At 33.7% G+C, this 24,156-nt stretch overlaps 1 protein-coding gene across 2 annotated transcripts in view; it reads left to right on the forward strand.

The window, feature by feature from the left end:
* Positions 1–3,762: 3,762 nt before the first annotated feature.
* Positions 3,763–24,156, forward strand: part of LOC142318083 (NADH-cytochrome b5 reductase 1-like) — a 43,876-nt gene continuing 23,482 nt past the window's right edge. The window contains exons 1-3 of one of the 2 annotated variants that reach the window (XM_075354610.1): positions 3,763–3,850; positions 12,672–12,776; positions 14,775–15,135. In XM_075354610.1, the coding sequence (XP_075210725.1) occupies positions 12,711–12,776; positions 14,775–15,135 (427 nt within the window). In that variant the 5' untranslated portion in view covers positions 3,763–3,850; positions 12,672–12,710. Of the gene's footprint in view, positions 3,851–3,903; positions 3,990–12,671; positions 12,777–14,774; positions 15,136–24,156 lie in introns of those variants that run through there. The other variant, XM_075354611.1, reaches the window with a different exon arrangement.

A 24,156-nucleotide genomic window follows, 5' to 3' on the forward strand; every position in this document is an offset into this window, starting at 1 on the left:
AGTAAATGGATGTTAGTAAAGCCACACAACTCACCGGGTCAGGTTCCCAATCGGTTCTAGTGGTGAATACGTCATCGCAAATCAGCTGATTTTGAAGTCGAGAGTTCTAAGGTTCAAATCCTAGTAAAGGCAATTATTTTATAGGGATTTGAATACTAGATCCAGGATACCGGTGTTATTTGGCGGTTAGGTTTTAAGTAACCACACGTATCAGGAATGGTCGACCTGAGACCAGGTCGACCATAATTTGAGAATGTCATAATTTGAGAAATAATTAGGTGGCAAATTTGATAATTGAATCATCCTTTTAAGATGAAAAGATAACAACGAACAATGATACTGTTATGCTACCTATCATGTGTGTAAATGAAGACTACACTTCATTTGCATTCATACATATCATCCTCATTCATCCTCTGAACTAATACCTTACGGTAGTTTCGGAGGCTAAACAGAAAAAGACAGACAGTAAAGCCACATAACGACGAGTATTTTCCCGGAAAAAAAGCTGTCAATTATTAGCAATGACCAACCGCTTTCTTTTGCAACGAATCCAGTCATTAACTAATTTATCAAAGGTCTCATTGAGCACTTTGTCCAAATCATTTTTACTGTAAAAGGCTATATTTTCAGATTTAAAGTTAGTATCTTGTGTCATATTTGGATCGTTCTTTGTCGTCTGCCATTTTCCTACTTCATTCGTGTATTGATTCTGCACAAATTTAACGATTTTTTGCCATTAAGCCTTTCGATCAGAAAGTTTATATTTTGTTTATATTATTTTTAGATGTTCAGGAATAAGTATATCTCCTTTTCCCCTGCGGTTATTCTACAAAAAGGTTACTAAATTAGACTAAAACGCATTTTTCACGATATAAGACAGCAAAGGTTCACATGTACCTAATCTAAGTCGTTTCATTTCGGTTTCAAAGTAGCCAATAGTACCTTTCTTTTCTTTTCCTGTTTAGCCTCCGGTAACTACCTTTAGATAATACTTCATAGGATGAATGAGGATGATATGTATGAGTGTAAATGAAGTGTAGTCTTGTACATTCTCAGTTCAACCGTTCCTGAGATTTGTGGTTAATTGAAACCCAACCACCAAAGAACACCGGTATCCACGATCTAGTATTCAAATCCATGTAAAAATAACTGGCTTTACTAGGACTTGAACGCTGTAACTCTCGACTTCCAAACCATGATTTGGGAAGATGCGTTCTTCACAAGACTAACTCTGTGGGTTAATCAAAACTGTAACTCAAGATCCCTTATTGGTTATGGAAACTCATCCTATCTAAAAATCAGCTGATTTGGGAAGACGCGTTAACCACTAGACCAACCCGGTGGGTAGGTCCCACCGGGACCATTTCCCATTTCCTATTTTCGTCACTCTCATAATCACATCCTATTACAGTCAACGGATTTACCAGACAGTAATCCATCGACGCAAACCAAGTTTTGGCTGACGGCGAAAGCCTCGGTAACTTTAAAAAATGCTTTTTTGAGCGCCATATTTGTTTCATTCTTCCCATCACCGCTGTATTACATTCGTTTTCTGTACAAAACCTGTACCTTCCAAAACAACAATAAACATAATTCGGCCTTTCTTTTTAATCGAACGACAAACAAACTTCCGATAACCTTCATTATATTTTCTGCAAAAGAAACGGCAACTGTTATATCTTGAGTAAGATTATTGTATCGCAATACTTTTACGTTACATTTCGGTCTAGAAATGTAGGGGTCTTTTTAGGAAGACGCCATCCAAGTCATATTGTGTACGAATAGAACTAATTATAGTTAGGTTAGATTAGTTTAGGTAAGGTCTGAGTTTGAATAATATATCGTGGATACCGGTGTTCTTTAGTAGTTGGGTTTCAAATAACCACGCATATCAGGAATGGTCGATCTGAGACCGTACAAGACTATACTTCATTTGCTTAAACAGAAAAAGAGAGGTTAGGTGGGTTACATTACACGTTTTCTCTAAGTTAAATAAAATTGTGTTAAGTAAAAAGTTTCCTCATTAAATTTACCTGACTTTATATAAAATATTTAAAAAGATCAAACTATAAAAAATTTTCAAGAGATGGAATTGTTTTGAGTTGCAAAGGTCTGGTCTAGCTAGTTTCGATATTGTTATTTCAACACCGCTTGGTAATATCACTATCAAGCTGTGCTGGGTAATAACACCGGGATCTATATCTTGTGCTATAGCAGAAGCATAAAACAATAGCATCGCAGCGCAGTCATACGATATTCGCCTCCGCTTAGACTAGTGAATCTGATCAACAGCACAAATTTCTTTCTATAAAGTAAATCATAATTTGAGAATCGAATATTATTCACTTAAAATGAAAAGATAATGACGAAAAATGTTATTGTTATGCCACCTGTCATTAAACTAGTAGCTGTAAATAGACAAGAAACTGAACACGAACATATAAGAATCTCTTGCGGTAAATGAGGGCCTTCTCATACGGTTTACATGAGGAGTAAATTCGTAAAAGTGAACTTTGATTTTATTTCAGTTATATAATGTTATGTACAACTTAACCAGCAAAAACAACATTAACAGTTTGAGAGGTAATTGTAATTGATAGCGAATTGCAAACATTGCAATTCGCTATATTCAGTAGAAATACGATTTTTGTTGGGATTTCTACGTATACCTAGAAGCGGGGAGTAAAGTAAATTATGTAAATACGGTACACCAGGAAAACTGTGTCAGCACCTAGAAAAACATTTCTCGACTTACCACGTCCAGTAAAGGTTCAAATTTTTTTTAAAGAATCTTCGATTTGATAATAAGGAATGGATCTAGATGAATGAATTAGATGCTTTTAGTTTGCTCCAATATGAGAGCTAATTGATTATTTCATAAATTGTCAGCGAAAGTTGTTTTACCAGGATATTCTGAAGGTTTACGTAGTAGATCAGCAGGAAAGAGTAAAGAGAATATTCTGTACAGAATAAGTACGCATTACATGATATGTTCGGTATGTTCGCATGAACACAGTATGTTCGCAGCCAGTAGATGTAAAATAATTATTTGCACCATTATTTTGTTCCGAAAGAAATCTAACTACCGAAAATCGGTTCTAAAGCGCGGTATGTGGCTATTATTAGTTATATTACACAGCATTACCATAACAAAATAACTTTTGCTGGAGAAATAAAAAAAATTAGCGGCAACTTTCGAAAAACTCTTTGAGTAAAAAAAAAATAGATCGCTGTTTTTTCACGAAATAAAAAAACAATAAATTATTAATCACGAGAATACACATATTATTAATGATGTTCAAGAAATGGAAATTAGAATAGAATAATATTTTTTCGTAATACAAAAGATGATATTTATGTAAACAATAGTTATAAAGTTTTACTGTGTTAGTGAGTTAATTATAATTATGTAAATTATTAGTGCAGAATTTTACAACAACTGAAAATTAGCTGAATAAATATTATTATTTTATTGTACTTAAATTCATCGTATAATTTGTTTTACTAACCCTTAGAACAGGCTGAAAGGGAATTACTAAAAGGATTATTTTAGCAGGTGATTACTTATTTTAGTCCTAAAATTTATTCATTTAAGTTTGTATGCCATATATAAAAATCAATTAAATTTTAACGAATGATTATTTATTACTACTTTAAAACCGTGCACCCGTTGAAAAGGTAGGTACTGTTGTAATAATTAACTGATAAGTATCAGTGTAATCGAGATAAAGATAAATAGAATTCAATCAATGGTGTCGATAGTTAATTCTTATTAAATGAATCACTAATTTGTTCATAAACTTTCACGTTACATAACCCAATATACATTCCTGGATTTATTTAACAAGTAAGATTAAAAACAATTATTTTTTTCTTAGTTTTATTTTAAACGAATAAAATATTTTGACTTCAATCATGTAAACTGAAACGTTTTCAGTTACAAACTTCAGATTATAGTTTTTTTTTCTTTACTTTTAATTGCTTTGGTACGTATATTTAAGTACGAAATTTATTCCTTATATTATTAATTAAGAAATAAATTTTTATTCAGTTATTTATTATTTACAATTAAATTAATATGTAGGCTATTAAATAAAGCAGTCTAAATACATGTTACTAAAATGTACTCATACATTTTAGTAGATAATTACTTAGGAATTAACGATGCATGTCTATAAAAAGTTGAACTAAATGGTTTAAATTCAAAACGAATATACTAGAAAATTTTTCTTGGTGAAAATTTATTGAAATCTTAATTTTCTGTATTTATTTATTCATTTATAATAATGGTCTTAACTGCTGTTCCGTTAGCCTTTCTTAAATGTAAATATGATCGCTAACCAAAGTTAAGGAAATGCCGTCCTAAAAACTATCTTTAAAGGACTGTATTTTTCCATCTTCACCATGACCTACTTCAACCATAAATATTCCATAAACGTGGCTTTGGATAGTTATGTGAAGTCCGATATTCCTGTTTGTAGTGAGCTAAAAATAACCCTTGTTTTTGAAGTCTTTAATTTACCTTTTTAATAAAATGCAGATAAAGACATAAAAATAATTGATACCTGCAATTACTTCCCAGAAAACATATAAAATTAGTTTTATTCTTGTTCTTGTAATCAAAAGAAAAAGAAACAAAATGTTAGTATTTAATATTTTAATTAATAATAAAAAAAACTATCCTGTGATTTTTATTAATTTGTTTTTAAAACAATAACCTTAAAAATCTACTAAAGAAAGTTAGATTAAACATCTACCAAAAAAATTAAAGTTATTTTAATTCTGTCAGGCTGTCACACATTTCAGGAAGTTTCACCAATTGTTATTTTAGCGTAAAAAGCATTTTAAGTTGCACCATAAATTTTAGCTCATAATCAGCAAAATAATTTGTGTATCGATGACGTTATCTTTTATTTGCGGTAGATTTTTTATTGCTTTTTTAAGGTTTCGACAAAAATGTCAAAGTTTAAAGATGAGAGGTGATTGTAAAACACGTAAAATAAACGCAGAATTTATTTCAAAAACGAGACTTACGCAGGAAAAGTACAACCAAACTGCTATGACGTTAAACGTTTCTCTTGTATTCTTAAAATTAATTTCAACAAGCATATGAGCAATATTAATATTGTTCATATTGCTCATGAACATGCAAATTATTTAAATAGATATCTTAAGTAGCAGACCGTAGTAAAATCATAATTAATTAGAAAGAAATAAATGAAACCAATTTATATTATTTTTGTATTTATTAATAAAAAAATGTTTACATAGATATTTATAAAAAATACAACATTTATATTGCGATAAACATGTAATTCAGTAAACATATGTTCACTGTGTATGTTAACTGATTTTTAAATAAGATATTTTTCAATACATCGTTCATCTGTTGATGAAATTTAGAAATAATTATCATTTAGCCAAAAATTCTGTACCGACCTTGTTATATGTTATTAAATAAATTTAAACTCATAATAATAAAAGTAGATATATTGAAGATATATTGATTCTCCCATCTTATTTCGAAATCGTTTTTAGTTTTCCTATGCAATTTTTCTTTAAATAACTGAAAAAAATATAAGAAGTATACCCTTTCTTGATTACAATTCAATGAATAAATACTTGTTTTTACTCATATTTGAGATCCATAAAACAATAATTCTAAAAATATATCTTATTAACTGCCAAAATAATGAAATTAGTTTCATTACTGCCAAAGTAATGAAATGTAGTAGGAATAACAAAGATGGACCACTGAATGTGAAAATAGGAGGAGAAAAGATTATGGAGGTAGAAGAATTTTGTTATTTGGGAATTAGAATTACTAAAGATGGACGAAGCAGGAGCGATATAAAATGCCGAATAGCACAAGCGAAACGAGCCTTCAGTAAGAAATATAATTTGTTTACATCAAAAATTAATTTAAATGTCAGGAAAAGATTTTTGAAAGTGTATGTTTGGAGTGTCGCTTTATATGGAAGTGAAACTTGGACGATCGGAGTATCTGAGAAGAAAAGATTAGAAGCTTTTGAAATGGGGTGCTATAGGAGAATGTTAAAAATGAGACGGGTGGATAAAGTGACAAATGAAGAAGTATTGCGACAAATAGATGAAGAAAGAAGCATTTGGAAAAATATAGTTAAAAGAAGGGACAGACTTATAGGCCACTTACTAAGGCATCCTGGAATAGTCGCTTTAATTTTGGAAGGACAGGTAGAAGGGAAAAATTGTGTAGGCAGGCCACGTTTGGAATATGTAAAACAAATTTTTAGGGATGTAGGATGTAGAGGGTATACTGAAATGAAACGACTAGTACTAGATAGGGAATCTTGGAGAGCTGCATCAAACCAGTCAAATGACTGAAGACAAAAAAAAAAACTGCCAAAAAATATTTTTTCCATTCTATTCTCACCCAATTTGGGCAATTTGAAATAACAGTTTCCCAGTAAACACCCATCCTCAAATAGTTACTGTTTTATTTATTAATCGCTGTTTTATAAGGTTAAAGAAAATCATATTCATTTCTTTGTTTGGTAATATGAATAAGAAAACCTATGGGTAGAAGTATAAAATAACCACAATTACGTAGAAAATAGAATAGTGTTTGAAAATGAGTTTATTTTTTTTATGGAAAAAAATTGTTATTAATTACGTATTCTGAATACGAATCATCTTACAGTAACTCTTCATGAAGTTAAAGATTCAATGTTTCTCTTTAATTCATAATTCTGGTTAAACAGAGTAGCTTTCAATAAGTCGACACATTTGAAAATTGGATTACATATTTATTTTTACTTTTAGTGTGTTTACAACTTTACACACCAAATACAGTGTTTGTGTAAATTTCATTTACTGCATGACACGTTCAATGTAGCCACCGTTACGCCTAACGACCTCTTCAAAGCGAGAGTGTATGTTTCTGATGACTCTGCGACATAAGTCCTCTTGAATCTCTTCACCCAATTGAACTATCCGCGAACGCATTTCCATAAAATTATCAGGGAAACGTTTCTCTTTTAAATAGCCCCATAAAAATAAAGTCACAAGGATTTAAATCCAGGATTAGAGGTGGTCAAATGAAACCTCCATTTTGACGGCTCGGATAGCGATTTCAAATTACACGATTACCAAAAGCTGAATTTCAAAAGTTCAACACAACATCAACGGTGTGAGGGGTTGCAACATCTTACATAAACCAGTCATATCAACCATATAAACCCGTCATATAAACCAAAAGTCATATAAACCAGTCAATCAGGCAAATCAGTCAGACGTAGTTTGGGTAGAAAATCATTCCTAACATATCCAAAAAGCGTTGAGAATCAACTGTATCGTCGAAAAACACTGGCCCTATCAAACTGACTGGATGAAACTGACCAAGCGGTTACTTGAGGTTCATATTGTTGTATTTCATGCACGATTTGTGGTACTGCTGTCGCCTAAAAGCGGACATTTTGCCTGTTAAAATAGGAATCTGAAAACCAAGTGTTGAACAGAACATCATCTTTCCCTTTCGATCACGCTGTAAACTCCAATCTTTTTTGATCGTTAGGTTGTGTCAACTTATGCACGACATCTCAAGCCCCGTAGGGGAAGACACACGCCTTGGAAGGATTCCGGTCGCCACCCTCCCCCCCCCCCCCGTTTCTAGCCCTAATGGGCTTTAACGAAGGTCGTCTTTTAACCCTCTAACTGATTACATCTCAGAGTAATTAGCCAGGCCACGGTTGGGATGCCATTAATGTAAATGCTTCGGTAGAGATTTACATCAGTGAATATAAAAACCACTTAAACAACGTCCGGTTTTTATAAAAATTCTTTGCATGTCTCATTTTAGAATATAATGTTTTGCAAAGATATGATTATGTAAACAACGTGAGCAACATTTATGCACATTTTTGTTGTCTTATATTTTTCAGTCGCTAACTTCCAAAATTCTACATACTGTTTTGCCCTCCCTTCTTTCTTTGAAAATAATCTCCAGATTTGTATAGTTTTTAAATTCACTGAATTTGTCAAATAGAGCCTTCTACAATCATATTCAAACGTAGCTAGTTGGGTAAGAGTTCCTTTTCCAAGCCAGAGATTTTCTATGAACAAGAGACAATTCTTAATACATCTTAAATGTTGATTTTTTTAAAATTCCTTCGATAAGGCATTTAAGATATGGAAATTGAGTAATATTTGACTTTGTAGTGCTTCATAATAAATACTTATTTTCTATTCAAAGGTGAATACTTTATTCGCCATTTGTAAAACAACTGCATTTTAACCTTGTAAACTAAAATTTAGATCATAAAGTTTGTCTGTAATGTCACATAGAAAGGCCGCACGGGACCACCACCCTTTATTGTCAACCTCGATGTAAATTTTATTCTTGTAAGAATAAAATAATTTCATGACGCAAAGAAAAAGACCGATTCAGAAATTTCCATCTGCTTAGCCATCGTACCAAAGCACTGTCGCCATAATTATTGTTAATTTCTTGTAAAATATCTTTAAATTTCCTGTGGTTTAATTTTCTGGCTCAAATATAATTTACTATGTTAATGACAGTTTCCATCACGGCATCTACTTCTTTAATAGATATTCTCGTATGTGTTTCCAAGTTTTTTTGGCGAATTAAACAGTGAAATGATAAAAGATTTGTTAATTGTATTTCTTTTTTAATAGGGAAAAAAATCTCTTTTCAGGTCGACCATTACAATCGGGTTGGTCTAGTGGTGAACTCGTCATCGCAAATCAGCTGATTTCGAAGTCGAGAGTTCTAAGGTACAAATCCTATTAAACGCAGTTACTTTATATGAATACTAGAGCGTGGATACAGGTGTTCTTTGGTGGTTGGGTTTCAATTAACCACACGTCTTAGGAATGGTTGACCTGAGACTGTACAAGATTGTACTTCATTTGCATTCATACATATCATCCTCAGTCATCCTCTGAAGTAATAAATTATGGTAGTTCCGGATACTAAACAGAAAAAAGTTCCGACCATTGAAGTGCAGCCTCAGTACACACAAAAACATTTTTTTTTATTTCAATGCTATTACAGAAATATACTAATATTTTCTAGAAAACCTCTGGTGTAATTACTCATCGGAAGAAATTTTAATACATTTTCTTGAACTAAATTTTGTTTAATACAATATCTGATAAATATGGAACATTATTATCTCGATGTAATGTTAGTGCTAGAATCATTAGCCAAGCTAATTAACAGTTTTCCAAATTTTTTATTATGTAATCAGAAATAAGCTTCACAATTGGTTCTGTTCGACTAACACAAGTAGAATTTGAGAGTTGTAATTTCTTAATGTAGAATGTTATTTGATCTTTATTGCTAAATTTATCATAATATGCTAGAAGCATTTATAAAACATTCCTCCGCAGCCTCTGCGTCTGTAAATGGTTTCATATTTTTGCCAAGAATATCACAAAGTTCGTACGATGCGCTTGTCACTGTTACTTCTTGTGAGATCGTTACTAACATTATGGTTTGTTGTCCTTGCAATAATTGTTTGAAGGAAACTAATTTTTCACGTCTCAATACCGACCCGCAGAGAAAAATCTCACTTAACGATTTTGTTTCGTATTATAATGACGATCACTATTACACTTTTTTAAAGTGATAGTCTCCCGACAAAGCAAACATGTTGCTCAATCTTTTAGATAGATTTCAAAAGAAAGCTACTTATTGGATACCATGATTCGACTTCCGGAAAATTATCCTCATTATCCGGAAAATTATCAATTATCCTCACATAAATCAATTATCAGTTATTTCGTCAATCTTTTCTGTTTTAAACAATTCCATCACTTCAATCTTAAACAGATTTCCAGGCTGCAGTTACTTCGGTCAAATTTTAGACAATAAATCACTTGTAATATCAGACTGAAAATGAAACTGACGTCATTAATTCTTTATCTAATTAGGACCACACAAGGTACAGCAAGACTTTTACAGAAAATGTCTACTACAAAACCTCTTCTTACACGGTAACATATATTCCATTGGAGATTAAAATTTCAATCATTGAAAAATGGAGATTAAGGAAAATAAACAGATTTCAGAAGTCCCTTAGACAAAAGAAATTATAACAATACCGCTTTTTATTTTAAAAAGAATCCTACAAATTTTTAATAGTGAATCGATGCAGGAATATCTGAACCAACTATCTCCTAACAACAAATTTTCTCTGTGAAGGTTACTAAAACTGATAAAATGAATTAGATAAATTAGATTATTCCATCCTTCAGACTTTCAATGATAAACTGAAAGTCAGGGCGTTCATAAAATGTTAAATTGCTGTTACGCTTTTCTCCAAGACAACTATTAACACCAAATTTCTTCATTATTTCGAGGGAACAGAATTTGAATCTGCCAAAATCGTATTGCCTAATCTAAAGACCCAACCCTGGGATCGTAATTTTCCTTTTCAAGTTCCAATAACGAAAAGCTTATTTTAATTTGGTATAGCTCCATTGATTAACGAAACCTTAACTCTATTAATAGCTACGAAAAAAGAATAGGGTTCTAATGTTCAATGAGAATGTTAAACGAGACCTTCTTCATATTTAAATTAGGGATTTTAAAGAACCTTTTCAAAACAAGGAAGATCAGAAATTAAATCGAGAATTATGCTTTAACTGTGCGATCACATTTAAATTTAAATAACTTGTACGGATTATCATAAAAGAATGGTGCGGTTTTGAACATGGTTTAAATTAAAACAGAATTACTTACAGTTTATGTTTTTTATTTTTCAAATTTGTCGTCTCAAATATTTTTTACATAATTAATAAATTTCAATATGTGCGCCCTTAGTCGCTCGACAAATGTCCGAACGATATTCAACTTCTCTCCAAACATTAGTTAACATTTCTTCGTTAACGGTTGTCATTGCTTCATTAATCCTGTTTTTTAAGAGGTTTAGGTCGCAAATTTTTTGTGTATAAACAACGCTTTTGATGTACCCCTACAAGAAAAAATCGCAAGGTATCAGGTCTGGATTCCTTGGAGGCCAAAGTACGGGTCCTTGCCGGCCTATCCATCGATCTCCAAATTTTTCGTTCAAAGCGTCCGTGACCGTTGCATTGAAGTTCGGGGGAGCACCGTCTTGTTGGAAATGAAGTCGATGAATGTTTTCGAGTTCATCCGGCTGAGAAAAGCAATAATCGGTTAACATGTCAAGATACACAACTCCATTAATTGTTATTTCAGCAAAGAAGAAAGGCCCTGTTACACGATTTTTCATCGCGCCACACCAAACATTAACTTTAGGCGAATCACGTTGTTTATCAATAATTGCGTCTGGGTTTTCAGAGCCCCATATTCGTGAATTGTGTCTGTTAACGCATCCATTCATATGGAATGAAGCTTCGTCTGTAAAAGTTATATCTTCTAAAAATGATTCGTTTTCACTTATTCTGTCCGACATTTCAACAGCGAAATCGTAACGTTTTACTCCATCATCGGGTTTCAATTCCTGCAGTATCTGGATTTTATAAGCGTGTAATTTCAGTTTTTTACGTAAGACTTTGTGAACTGTTGATTTTGGAATACCTAACTCGACGCTTCGACGGGGAATGGAGTTCCCAGGACTTCTAATTGCCGATCGTCTAATTAGTTCAACCGTTTCGTCCGGTACACTTAGTCTGCCGGTTGATTTCTGTTACTTAACCGATCCGGTTTCTTCGAATTGTTTGAACGAACGTGTTATCTTATTTTTCTGTGTCGGACCTCTTCCGAATTCACGTCGAAACGCACGTTGAACTAAAATTACGGATTTTAATTCAACCATCAAGAAAATACACTTTGCTTTGTCTTTATCCGAGAACATAGTAACTCGCTAAACTCACCGCAACAACAATACAGGAACTGACGTTGTGGTTACAACTGCTGATAAACAAACTTTTGGATCGGTGGCTTTCAGGGATACCGATATAACATCTAGAAATTTCCCTACAATCTTCCTATGAATTACTGAAACCGCACCATTCTTTTATGATAACCCTGTATTTAGGGAGAGAGGTGAATGAGTAATAGCTTTATTTCATATCTAATTTTCATTAATAATAATTAACATTTATATTGCATCAAAAAGCAAACCCTAATCATTTTTTTTTATTTTATTATTTATCTTTAAACGTTCACACTTGCAAATTTAACCCCCTGAAAACTACTGGTGAGATTTTATCATTATTTTACCCATAAATCTTTGTTCTGTACGTAAGATTAGCACGATTTAACCAAAAAATAAAAAATAAAAATAGTGAACTAATTTTATTTCCATAATGCTCAGATAAAATGAAGCAATCACAACTATTTTACATTACACATTTTTAAAGATTTATATTAAAATGTTGTACTGGGGAAAAACAGTAAAAGAAAAATATGAAATTTTCTGGGTGGTAAATGTAGCCGTAACAGCAGCGATAAATTCACCAATGATACCTACAACTATAACAGAATAAAATTACGATTGTTAATTAATAAATACAGAAATTAAATTTAATTAGATACCACTTATGTGCGTTTGAACTGATTAGTGTCTTACTGATCCTAACCGCCATTTATGATTGACTAAACCTAGTAACAGAAAAATTATAATTGTTTTATTTAAAGTTAATGTGCTATTGAAAGATTTTGATCTAATATATTTTTCCAGGTGAATCATTAAAAGTAATGCTAAAAGAAGAAGGATGAGATGGAGGTACTACAGGCGGCTGAATTCCTAATGTTTGCTATTCCTACGGCAAACACTTGTCCCAAGGTGTGAATATCGTAATTAATAGATTTTATAAAAAAGTGTATACTTAACAAATAATATTAGTCAAACATCAAGTCTTCAGAAATGTAGGTCTCAACAATAGATTACAATATCTTTTTTCATTATTGAAGAAAGTGAAGTTGCGATCACATTTTTTTTTATGAAATCGTATCGCTATTTATATTCTTTCTCGTATAATCATTAATAATGATCGTTGATACAATTATGGGCATAACTTACTTGCAACAGAAACTTTATAAATAACGTAAACGAATATAATCTAGATCAAATGTGAACACGCCTTACGGCAAATTAATAAGCACGGAATAACTTGAGAGTGAGTTTGACGTAATAATGTGTCACCATAAAATGTCGTACAGAAGATTTAATTCCATAAAAGGTTAGAATCATCATGCGTGAAATACACTTATTTTCAATTCAACAAAATTCTCCTGCAAATATTTTAGTACTTGCAGAACCTTTCGTTTTTACTACGCATTCGTATTTAATAATCCATGAGTATATTTTTATTTCGTAATATAAATTCACATTCAGTAAATATAATAAGTAAATTATCTCAAATCTTAAGATAGAAATAGCAAATTGCAGAAACATAATGCATTTTAATATATCTATATGTAAACGAGAGAACAGCTATTCCAAGCGCACTTTTTAATTCATAACATACTTGTCCATCATATTTTTATCATTTTATTTCGATATCAAATAGTAATACCAGAATTTTGGTTTAATGTCAATTCCAACGATATCACACTAATCACAAAACATCCGTCAGATTTAATAAGGCCAAATACATATCACTTGTCTTGCTTAGTCTTCTTTTGACTATCCTTGTGAAACGCTTACAGATTTTCCATGGCAAACAAAGCTCTATAGATAAGATATTCTATAGTTTTTGTGTTCCACTGTACTGTCCTTCGATATGGATCAGAACTATTATTTTGCTTCTCCACTTACTTGGAATAGTCTCTTCATGCCAAGACTGGCTGAAGATCTCATTCAGAAACGAAATAACATGTGGCTGTTAGCGCTTTATTCTCTTAAACTACCCACCTTTCTCCTTCATTTCAGGTACATTCATTTTACTTAGTCTCTCCACCACATTCTTGTATTCTTTCTCTTTTCACATTATTCTAAGCTCTTCAGTCATCTTTTTTCTTTTTTTTGTCTTCAGTCATTTGACTGGTTTGATGCAGCTCTCCAAGATTCCCTATCTAGTGCTAGTCGTTTCATTTCAGTATACCATCTACATCCTACATCCCCAACAATTTGTTTTACATATTCCAAACGTTGCCTGCCTACACAATTTTTTCCTTCTACCTGCCCTTCCAATATTAAAGCGACTATTCCAGGATGCCTTAGTATGTGGCCTATAAGTCTGTCTCTTCTTTTAACTATATTTTTCCAAACGCTTCTTTCTTCATCTATTTGCCGAAATACATCTTCATTTGTCACTTTATCCACCCGTCTGATTTTTAACATTCTCCTATAGCACCGCATTTCAAAAGCTTCTAATCTTTTCTTCTCAGATACTCCGATCGTCCAAGTTTCACTTCCATATAAAGCGAAACTCCAAACATATACTTTCAAAAATCTTTTCCTGACATTTAAATTAATTTTTGATGTAAACAAATTATATTTCTTACTGAAGGCTCGTTTAGCTTGTGCTATTCGGCATTTTATTTCGCTCCTGCTTCGTCCATCTTTAGTAATTCTACTTCCCAAATAACAAAATTCTTCTACCTCCATAATCTTTTCTGCTCAATTTGCAATTTCTGCTAATTTAATTATGAATAAAAATTATCGTTTCATAATTAAACATCGACAGCAATTTTTTTTAAATTAAAATATCTTGCATGTTATATCATAAATAACTTCGTCTGTTTCTTTTTTTCAGCTAAGGAAACCGTTTTTAATTTTATAATTTCTTTTAATTGGTAATTAATTCTTAATCTTATTATATTTTTTTTTTTTTTTTAGATTACATTTGAATTGCTTACTAGTTCCTTGATCAGAGCAGAAGTAAATGAGGAAAATAAATTATTTAAATTAAACGGTAAAGTTTCATGGCCAGGATACACAAAAACGGATGAAAATGGCACTATAAGTATACAACTAATGAAGAAAACTCTAGGAAACTGGACGCAACCGGTAACAACTGAAGAACTACCAAAAGAATTTGAAAAGTTCAAATTTTACCAAAAAAGTATATGGCAGGTTGAAATAAAGAAAATTAAGCACCATACTGCAAATGTTTGTGAATTAATTATCGAAAATAAAGAGAGGGTTCTCAATTATTTTTATCCCGGACGATATGTGTGTATAACTCTAAGATTGAAAGGTATAGTAATCGAATAAATTTAACTTAATTATTTGGCATGAAAGTATTTGAGAAGGAAATTTCTAAAAATGAATCCCTGTTTCTTGTTAAAAAAATATTCTTGTAATTAATCAAAATTTCTTTCTCTAAATTTTGTAAATATATTTCTTTTAAACTATGGTTTTATTTTATATAATAATTTCAAGCGATTTTTTACTTAGGATTGTGGCGATTTATGTTACACAGTAATAAGAAATGCAGTGGTAGATAGTGTAAAGTAACAAATGAAGGGTCCTTTGGTTCCTTTATATTTATTATTATTATTATGCTTTTACGGCCAACATGGGACCACTTAAGTCAAGTTTAGTTGGATCTTTTCTGAGAAAAGCGTGTTATTTTACTCTTCCGAGCTACCCAGTATTTCTTCATCCGTTCAGATCTTGCTTTCTTTTCTTCATCCGTAAACACCCTCTTCGTTGTATTTTGTCGCCCTTTATATTAAAAGTAAATAAAATATGAACTTTTTTTTTCTTACGGTTGTTAGGACTGTGGCTGCGCTTCTAGTATGTTTGGGTACGGTCATTACGAGTGAGGAGAGGATAGCCGGCTACTTCACACTCCCAACCAATTCGTCAATAACGCTCACGACGTCGAAGCAACAGGTGAACCCCTCCACTGCGCAACATATAATTATAAAATTTCTTGCTCGTGAAGGAGTTCAAAAGACGGAAATTTTCCGGAGATTGACTGCAAAGTTCGGGGACCAAGCATTGTCAAGGACTCGTGTGTTTGTCCGGCATAAAGAAGGAAGGACGAGAACGAGTGGAAAATAAGAACACGATCGCCGTCCTCGGACCGGCATTACAAACGAAAATACTCGCACGGTTCGAGATACTTTTGAAGACGATCCACCGGTGAGAGTATCCGAAATTGCAGAGCAGGTCGGAATAAGTTATGAGAGCTTTCAAGCGATCAACACAACGACCTACATTTCCGTAAAGTGTGTGCCAGATGGGCCCCTCGCCTTTTGACCGCAGATCACAAGTTGAGACATTTGGAGGTCTGTCAGAGGTTTACAGCAAGGTTTGCGAAAGAAGGTGATGCATTTATGAGTCAAATCGTCACCTGCGACTAAACGTGGGTCCACCGCTACACTCTTCAGTCAAAACAAGCCACTATGAAATGGCGGAGCAAAGGGGAGGCAGCTCTAATGAAAACCAAGACTCGATTGTCAGCTGGCAAGATTCTTCCGCTTATTTCTATCGGCGAGGCATTTTGAACATTGATTCTTTGCATGAACGACGCACAATCAATGCTGCTTACTCTACGAGCTGTTGAACGAGGTGAGAGCTGCCCCCGTGTCCTCACTCATCTGATGAACGATCTGCTTCCAGATGATACCGAGGTTGGTGAAACCTCGTATCACCGACGTGTTCGCAAGGAAGTTGTAGGTTTTCGCTCTGAGATACTGTCTTCGGAAATTACTGAGGCGGAACTCCGTCAAGTAATTTGTAGCCTGGCTAGGGATAAAGCCGGTGTTCTTTGGTGGTTGGGTTTCAATTAACCACACATCTCAGGTATGGTCGAACTGAGAATGTACAAGACTACACTTCATTTACACTCATACATATCATCCTCATTCATCCTCTGAAGTATTATCTAAACGGTAGTTACCGGAGGCTAAACAGGAAAAAAGAAAGAAAGGGATAAAGCCGCCGGATATAATGGAATCACAGTGGAGCTTCTTGTTCGCACATTGTCTGTGATTCTTGGTCCTCTGACTAGGTTTTTCAATAGGTTTCTTTTTGCTGGGCACTTCCCAGCGTGTTGGAAATGTGGAGTGTTGAAATTACTCTTCAAAGGTGGCGACAAGCATCCCACTGTAAGTTCTTCTTACCGACCTCTGACGCTCTTGCCTGTAGTAGATAAGGTTTTCAAGAAGGTCTTGTACCTCCGCATTAACAGTTGGTTAACTTGTAACCATATGCTGATAGACGACCGGTATAGTTTCCGCCCCGGCAAGGGACAGATAAAGGTATGCTTCTTAGGGTCATGGACCTGGCTTCGTCCAGCGAGTGCAAATATGTACTCGGTGTCTTTTTGGATATATCCGGGGCTTTCAATAACTTTTGGTGGCCCTCTGCCTTGTTTCAACTGCATTTGCGTGATTTCATGCTAAATAAGATTAGAACCCTCTCGAGCTACTTCAGCGACAGAACTGTCGTACTTCGTGACGGCAGTTCGGAATTAGGAAAGACCCTGTCTAAAAGTTGTCCGCAGGGCAGCGTTCTAGATCCACTATTCTGGGTAGTTGAGTTCGATTCTCTCATGCGATTGCGGATGCCCAGTGGCTGCTGAATCGTGGCTTATGCCGACGGTGGGTTGCTGTTGGTCGAGGACAATTCGCGTGCCGAGATAGAGCTCAGAGTGACACAGGCATGTAAAGTGTTAACGTTGTGAAGTCTTCAGAATAAGATGGTTTTCAGTACGAAGAAGACCATTATGATGATGAAGGGTCGTCTGGTCGCAACTCGTCATCTCCGAGTTATGATGGATGGTCTTCCAATTAGGATGTTATCGTTCAGAAGTATCTGGGTGTTATACTTTATGAGAGGCTTCAATTCAAGTACCATCTTCAGTTTATAGCGAAGAAGGCCATCAATGCCTTCTTCAGCGTCCTTGGAGTCATCCATCCCGATCGGGGGTTGAATTATCGTACCGTGCGTATTCATTACAAAGGTGTCTGTGAGGCCACAATGTTGTACTCTGCGTCCGTCTGGGTTCATCGTTTACAATCCCAATGTTATAGGGATATTCCTTTGCGAGCCCAGCTTCTTCAATTGTTAGCTGCTGTCGGTGGCTACAGATCTGTCTCGAGAGAGGCAGTCACTGTGATCGCCGGCAAGAAACCCATAGACATTTTAGCTATGGAATGTAGCAAGCGTTATATTTTTAAGAAGGGAGGGAGGCCTTCTCACTTCAGTGCGTATGCGAGAAATTGAAGACCAAGTGTTTGAATCTTGGCAAGGTAGGTGGAACGATTCTTCTACTGGTCGATATCCACATGGTATTTTTCCAAATGTTAGGGAGTTGCGAACAATTAGTCGGGTTTCCCCCTATCGGAATATAACTCGATTCCTTTCGGGACATGTGCCTTTAGGGATAGTTTGGTTGACTCCAGCTTGTGTCAGGACTGTAGGGTCGATGGTACTGTGGACCATGTCCTGTATGTCTGTCCCCGGTACGAAGCTGAACGTACCTGAGTTGTTAGGGAACTTGAGAGAGTAAACTCCTTTGATTTGCGAATCAACTGGAGGACTCGCAGAGATTGGACAATTGTGGCTGGCTTCCTCCGTTTCCTCGCCCTGCGCAGGACAGCCGAGGGGATATAGTAGGGTAGGACTTCGGGTGGCTAGGGACTGCCTGGACAGTTGATTGGCCGAAGGTATTGGCGGCGAGCCACGGTAAGCTGGAATTATGGTGATTATTAAATTGTATAAGCTGTTGACGGAACGGCGACTGCACTGTCGAGGGCATGGGTTATCATGTAGCCGTGAAGTGTAGCGGCGCTTTGACGAGAGCAGATTAGGATGAGCAAACGACACTTTCGGCGGGATGGCGACTGCACTGCCGAGGGCATGGATCCCAAGCAGCTGTGAGGTGTAGCGGCATCTCAACGATGGTTAAGAAAGTGAATGTCACGCGGGACTCTGCGATGGAGTTGAGTGGGAGTAGGAGGTCTGTCCGCCTCTCCCTTGTAGACCAGACCGGAGTCAATAATTAAACCTAAATTCTGTGGTACGAACCAAAGTTGAGTTCAGTAAGGGAATTAGGAATAAATTTCGTTGTTGGGAGCTACATTTTTAGGTGGTATGATGTGTTTAAAATTGCCTCGAATTTCGAGACATTCGCTCAATTGGCTGAATAAAGTAGAACTAGACGCGGGGTTCGTGCTTCCGCGAACTCGGTTCGCTAGTTCAGAGGGAAACGATGTAGGACATTCAAGATGTTCGAACGAGGCCTACAGCGAAGGCAAAAGCTGAGTTTATAAGTCACCGATGTAAATGTCTACCGAGGCATTTACATCGGTGGCATTCCAACGAGGCCAGGCTTGTTACTATGAGATGTAAAATGTCAGAGGGCGATAGACGACTCCCATTAAAGCCCATCAGGGTTATGAACGGGTGGTGTGGCAACCGGACCGGAACATCACTAGGCGGGTGTCTTCCCCTACGATGAATACCGCAGCAAAAGATGAGACCAACCAATTCGAAAGGCCATCCTCCTCCATGATAACACCAGGTTCCATACTGCAGATCTAACGGTCTCAAAGCTAGAAGAAATACACTGGACTCAACTTGATCATCCTCCCTACAGCTCGGACCTTTCGCCCTAAAATTTTATTTTGTTTGGACCTCTTAAAGAAGCTCTAGGAAGGCAACGATTTGAAGATGAGGAGGGCGTGAAGAGATTCGTGCTTCAATCTACGATGCTGCGATAAAATTCCTTCTCATAGGGAAAAATTTATTTCTAAAGCAGGAAACTGTGTAGAAATATGTGCCTTTTATTTAAAAAAAAAAAAAAAATTTAAACTAAAATCCGTTTATATTTGATTTACCCGTTTTATATATACATATAATATAGTAATATTAAGAATTTTGTTAGTATTAAAAAAAGAGATTTTACTATTGATAGAACAGGAAAATGTTCTATAAATGTCCAATAAATGTTTGCAGAAAATTTTGAATATTAACTGAACAAGCGGTCTTTCTTTTAAACATAATATTGTAAATTTTTAGATTTTTTTTACTGACTTTTCGAAGATAAATACAGTATTACTTTCGGTCGCACGGTGAGAAGCTCAATCTCAATGTTTTTTTTTCGGTCGCATGATGAGATAAGGAGGGTGAAAATTATTTTTTTTTACGTTTTGAAATATGAGTATTACAAAAATACCATACATGTAAAGCTTTGTGGTTTGAAAATCTAAAAGATATCATTAATAGGTAAAATTTTGTGGCTAGAAAACTACTGGATCAATTTTATTGAAATTTAGATATACTGTAGTGTGTATCTGAATTTGTGCACGTGAGAAATTGATGAAAATTGGTGAGTTGTTCAATTGAGGTTTAATTAAGGTAGGCATTAGAGTTTGTGCATTTTCATACGCTCTTATGCAGTGAGTCGCAATGGTGAACTAGTTTAAACTTGATGCTTTTTTATAGGACCTACTCGTTATTTTTAATTTTTTCATCAAATTACACTTTTAACGATTTTTATTTTCTTATAAACAGAAAATACATTTTAATATTATTTTTTTTAAATTATACCTCTTTTAATTTTCTACTTTAATTTATGTTTTGTATATTTCATGCGCAAAAAAAAATCATACAAAATAAAATAACAAAGAGTAGGTCTTCTTTTGCAAAACTGCGCAAGATTTTTTTAAAAATTAATATCAATATTACTTAATGAAAATGTAATTAAATCAGTTTAAATTCATTCAGAGTACAAACTAAAACGAATATATGTATTAATGTTATACGAATACATTAGGTACCCAAACCTTAAAATTTATAGTCGATTTAAGACGAGACAAAATCATTCGAAAACGGCACAGTATTTTCAAAAAATAACAAACATCCCATGGCAGTCTTACTAATGAGAGCAATGAATGAAGTGGTTTCATGCTGCCTTCTTCACTGTACCGAATACACTATAGTGCTGACGGTGCTGGTGGTGCCTACAAGCGATACCTTTAATCTGTTCACCGGAGTGAATGGCTGCTTGGTAAATGTTATTACTCTCAAAAAATACGGCTATAACTAGTGCCAATTGTACTGAAATCGCTTTACATGCTTCACAGTCATAAGAAATTCAGTTATAGATTGTATAAAGTAACAAATGAAAGGGTTGTATCTCTTTCTGTGGGAAACAATATTTCCGCTTAGAATGAATATGTTTGACCCAACCAAATTAAGAGCAGAATTTTTTTCACTATAGTTAGCTGTCTGATATTTCCTTTTTTAATATATTGATGTGGCACTAACTGGTATAGAAAATTTACTTTTTCGAGCAGGATTTTATGTACCTGCAAAAAATAGCACCTGGGCAAACTATTACAAAACAACTGTTGAAAAACATGCACTAACGAAATTAAATTCTATTTTTTCTCTAGATTATCTTAATAAGAATTGATTTAAACTGATAGATCATCAAAGCACGTCTCAGCCAAAATTATTCACAATGTACCATCCCTTTAATCAATGACATTTTTTATCAAATTAGATCGACTGTTTTGAAACAAGTTAATAAATTTCTTCATTCCACTACTTAGTGGTTTGCCCCGACCAACACTCCTCGACATTCCTATAAGACGGCTAAAATGGTTGATGGAATAGCTTTTCCAAGATTTAATACTAATAATATATATATTCGTAGCTGTCAATAAATTTAATTAAAATATATACACGCCTGGTTCCTGTCGGTAAACACCTCTTTCAAACCGATGTTATCACTTATTATTAGTAAATTCACTCATTTTAAATATGGATGGTTGTACATTTATAACGGCAAATAAAGTATAAAAAATCGTTTCCGATATGCAGAAGGTCTCTTTTGCTGTTATTCTTTTTTGAAGATGGAATTGTTTGCTTTTAAAAATAGGATGATGTCTGATGAATATAAGTTAGGGAATCTAATCTTAAATTTACAAATCTCTGAAATTTTTATCCGAATTATAAAGATACAGTAATTTTAAAAATGTTTTCGTAGAGATGGCGCTAACCTGTGAAAAAGATTTAGTAGAAATCTTTCTTTAGAGAAGTATCTTCTCCATACGATTTTTACGTTACTGGGTAACAGAAAATCAAAACCATTGCCCAACTCAAAGCTGTTTTTTGGTCGGTGAATTTGTTAAATAATATTTTGATTGAAGGCTAATAATATTCTATATTCTGTTTTTGTATTTCTAAACTTAATTCTCTAGAATTGACGTGTTACAGAAATTTGTAACTCTTACCAATGATAGATGATACTAAACAATTTACAACTGATGAGCTGGTCGCATAAACTTTAAATGAAGAGTTCAAAGAAGGATGATAAAATAAAGTAAATTTTCAAATAAAAAAATTCAACCTGTAAGAAAATAATCAAATAGAATTTAAAGAGTTGGATCAATAGGAAACACGGGGAGGTGGACTTCTTTTTGTCGCAGTACTTTACGGGCCACGGTAATTCTAATTATTACCTTCACAGAGTTGGGAGAAGACAAACGCCGGCCTGTATGTACTGCGGCACTGAGGACGATGCAGACCACACCTTCAAGGAATGCATCAGATGGATACAAAATAGACGGGACACAAATTTATCAACGATGAGACCTGAGGAGATTACGAGTAACATGCTACATAGTGAGAACAATTGGAAAAGAATTGAAGGAACTATCAGGAATATCAGTAAAAAATATATCAATATATATATTTACTGTTAATATATCAATATATATTAATGAAGTGTAGTGTGTGGTTAATTGAAACCCAACCACAAAAGAACACCGGTATCCACGATCTAGTATTCAAATCCGTGTAAAAATAACTGGCTTTACTAGGACTTGAACGCTGTAACTCTCGATTGGGAAGATGCGTTAACCACTAGACCAACCCGATGGGTCTAAAGTTTTTGACTGAAAACAATGTATTTAACTACCTTTTTTAATTTTGTAGGAAATAAATGATTAAGTAAAATTTTTCTATTAACTTAATGGAGAAGTCTATTTTTACGGTTTTGAGTATAAATGGTCTATAATTTTTAAATATGTTGTACAGAAATATTAAAAGAAATCCTCCATTTAATGAGCCTCAACACACGTGCCCAATAATCAGGAAGTTATCAGTTTCAATTGTAATTGTTCGAATTAACTTGTAATGAAATTTTTGGGTTTCATAAAGAAATAAAAAGAAAAGATATTGATGTTTGAAATCCACAAAATTTCAAGAAAGAAAACATAAAAATAAATAAAAGAGTTTAAAATAAAAAATGAGTAACATGTGATGACGGATAGTGTGAAAACACTTCTACTGATAAATGGAAGCATATTCTATAATACTTTTTTATGTTTGTTGAAAATGCGTATTTTTGTATTGTGCAATATTACATATTTCATTCTATTCACGAAATCTATTTTATTATTTTTTGTTGCATTAAAAATTCCTTTTTTTAGAATTCCAAAAATCTTCATTGTTGGGTAAAGTTAACAAAAAACACACAGCTCGTATTTGCCAAAAGAAATTGGACTTTAATTGGAAATAAAACAAATGAACTTATGTTAAAATCATAACCTTAAAACATAAAAAGAAATTATGAAATTAACATGACTTAATGATACTTAAAATATCAGCTGAATCAACATATGAACAATGATGTTAAATGAAAAAATACATGAATATACATTTTTCAAAGACAAGTTTTGAAAATATACAATTTAACAAAGCCTGAAAACAAGAGAACATAGAACACCTTATTTACTTGTATATACTTAGAAAAACATAACATCAATAAACATAGTATGTCTGGAAAACTATTGCATTACTGACAAATGCTGTAATATTGAAAAATTAGCAATGAACAAATGTCCTTAACTTAGAAAAATAAATTACAGTAAATCTTAATTGGCACTGGCCTTTTATAATTTATGAACATCATCAAACTTAGCATTAAATAATTAAAACATGTAATTCTAGTTTAATGTAGAAAAAAAGGCCGCAATAATATTCTAGTACAAAAAGAGTTAATTACAATAATCAAATTGAAATAAGTAAACATATAAATAGAGTTCATTTTAGTAGTAAGGTTTCTTGAAAATATAAAATTACAAAGAAGTCTAAAACATAACTTCACATCAGTTGTAATTTTCTTTAGATTAATTTAAGAGAAGAGATAATGTACGATTAACTGAATGTTCTACAAACTTTAATGATAAAATAACTGTTTAACGTAATGATTAATGAAAATTGAACTTGCCTGTAGCACACAAATATTAGC

Source organism: Lycorma delicatula, chromosome 1, assembly GCF_047948215.1.
Source record: "Lycorma delicatula isolate Av1 chromosome 1, ASM4794821v1, whole genome shotgun sequence".
NCBI lineage: Eukaryota > Metazoa > Arthropoda > Insecta > Hemiptera > Fulgoridae > Lycorma > Lycorma delicatula.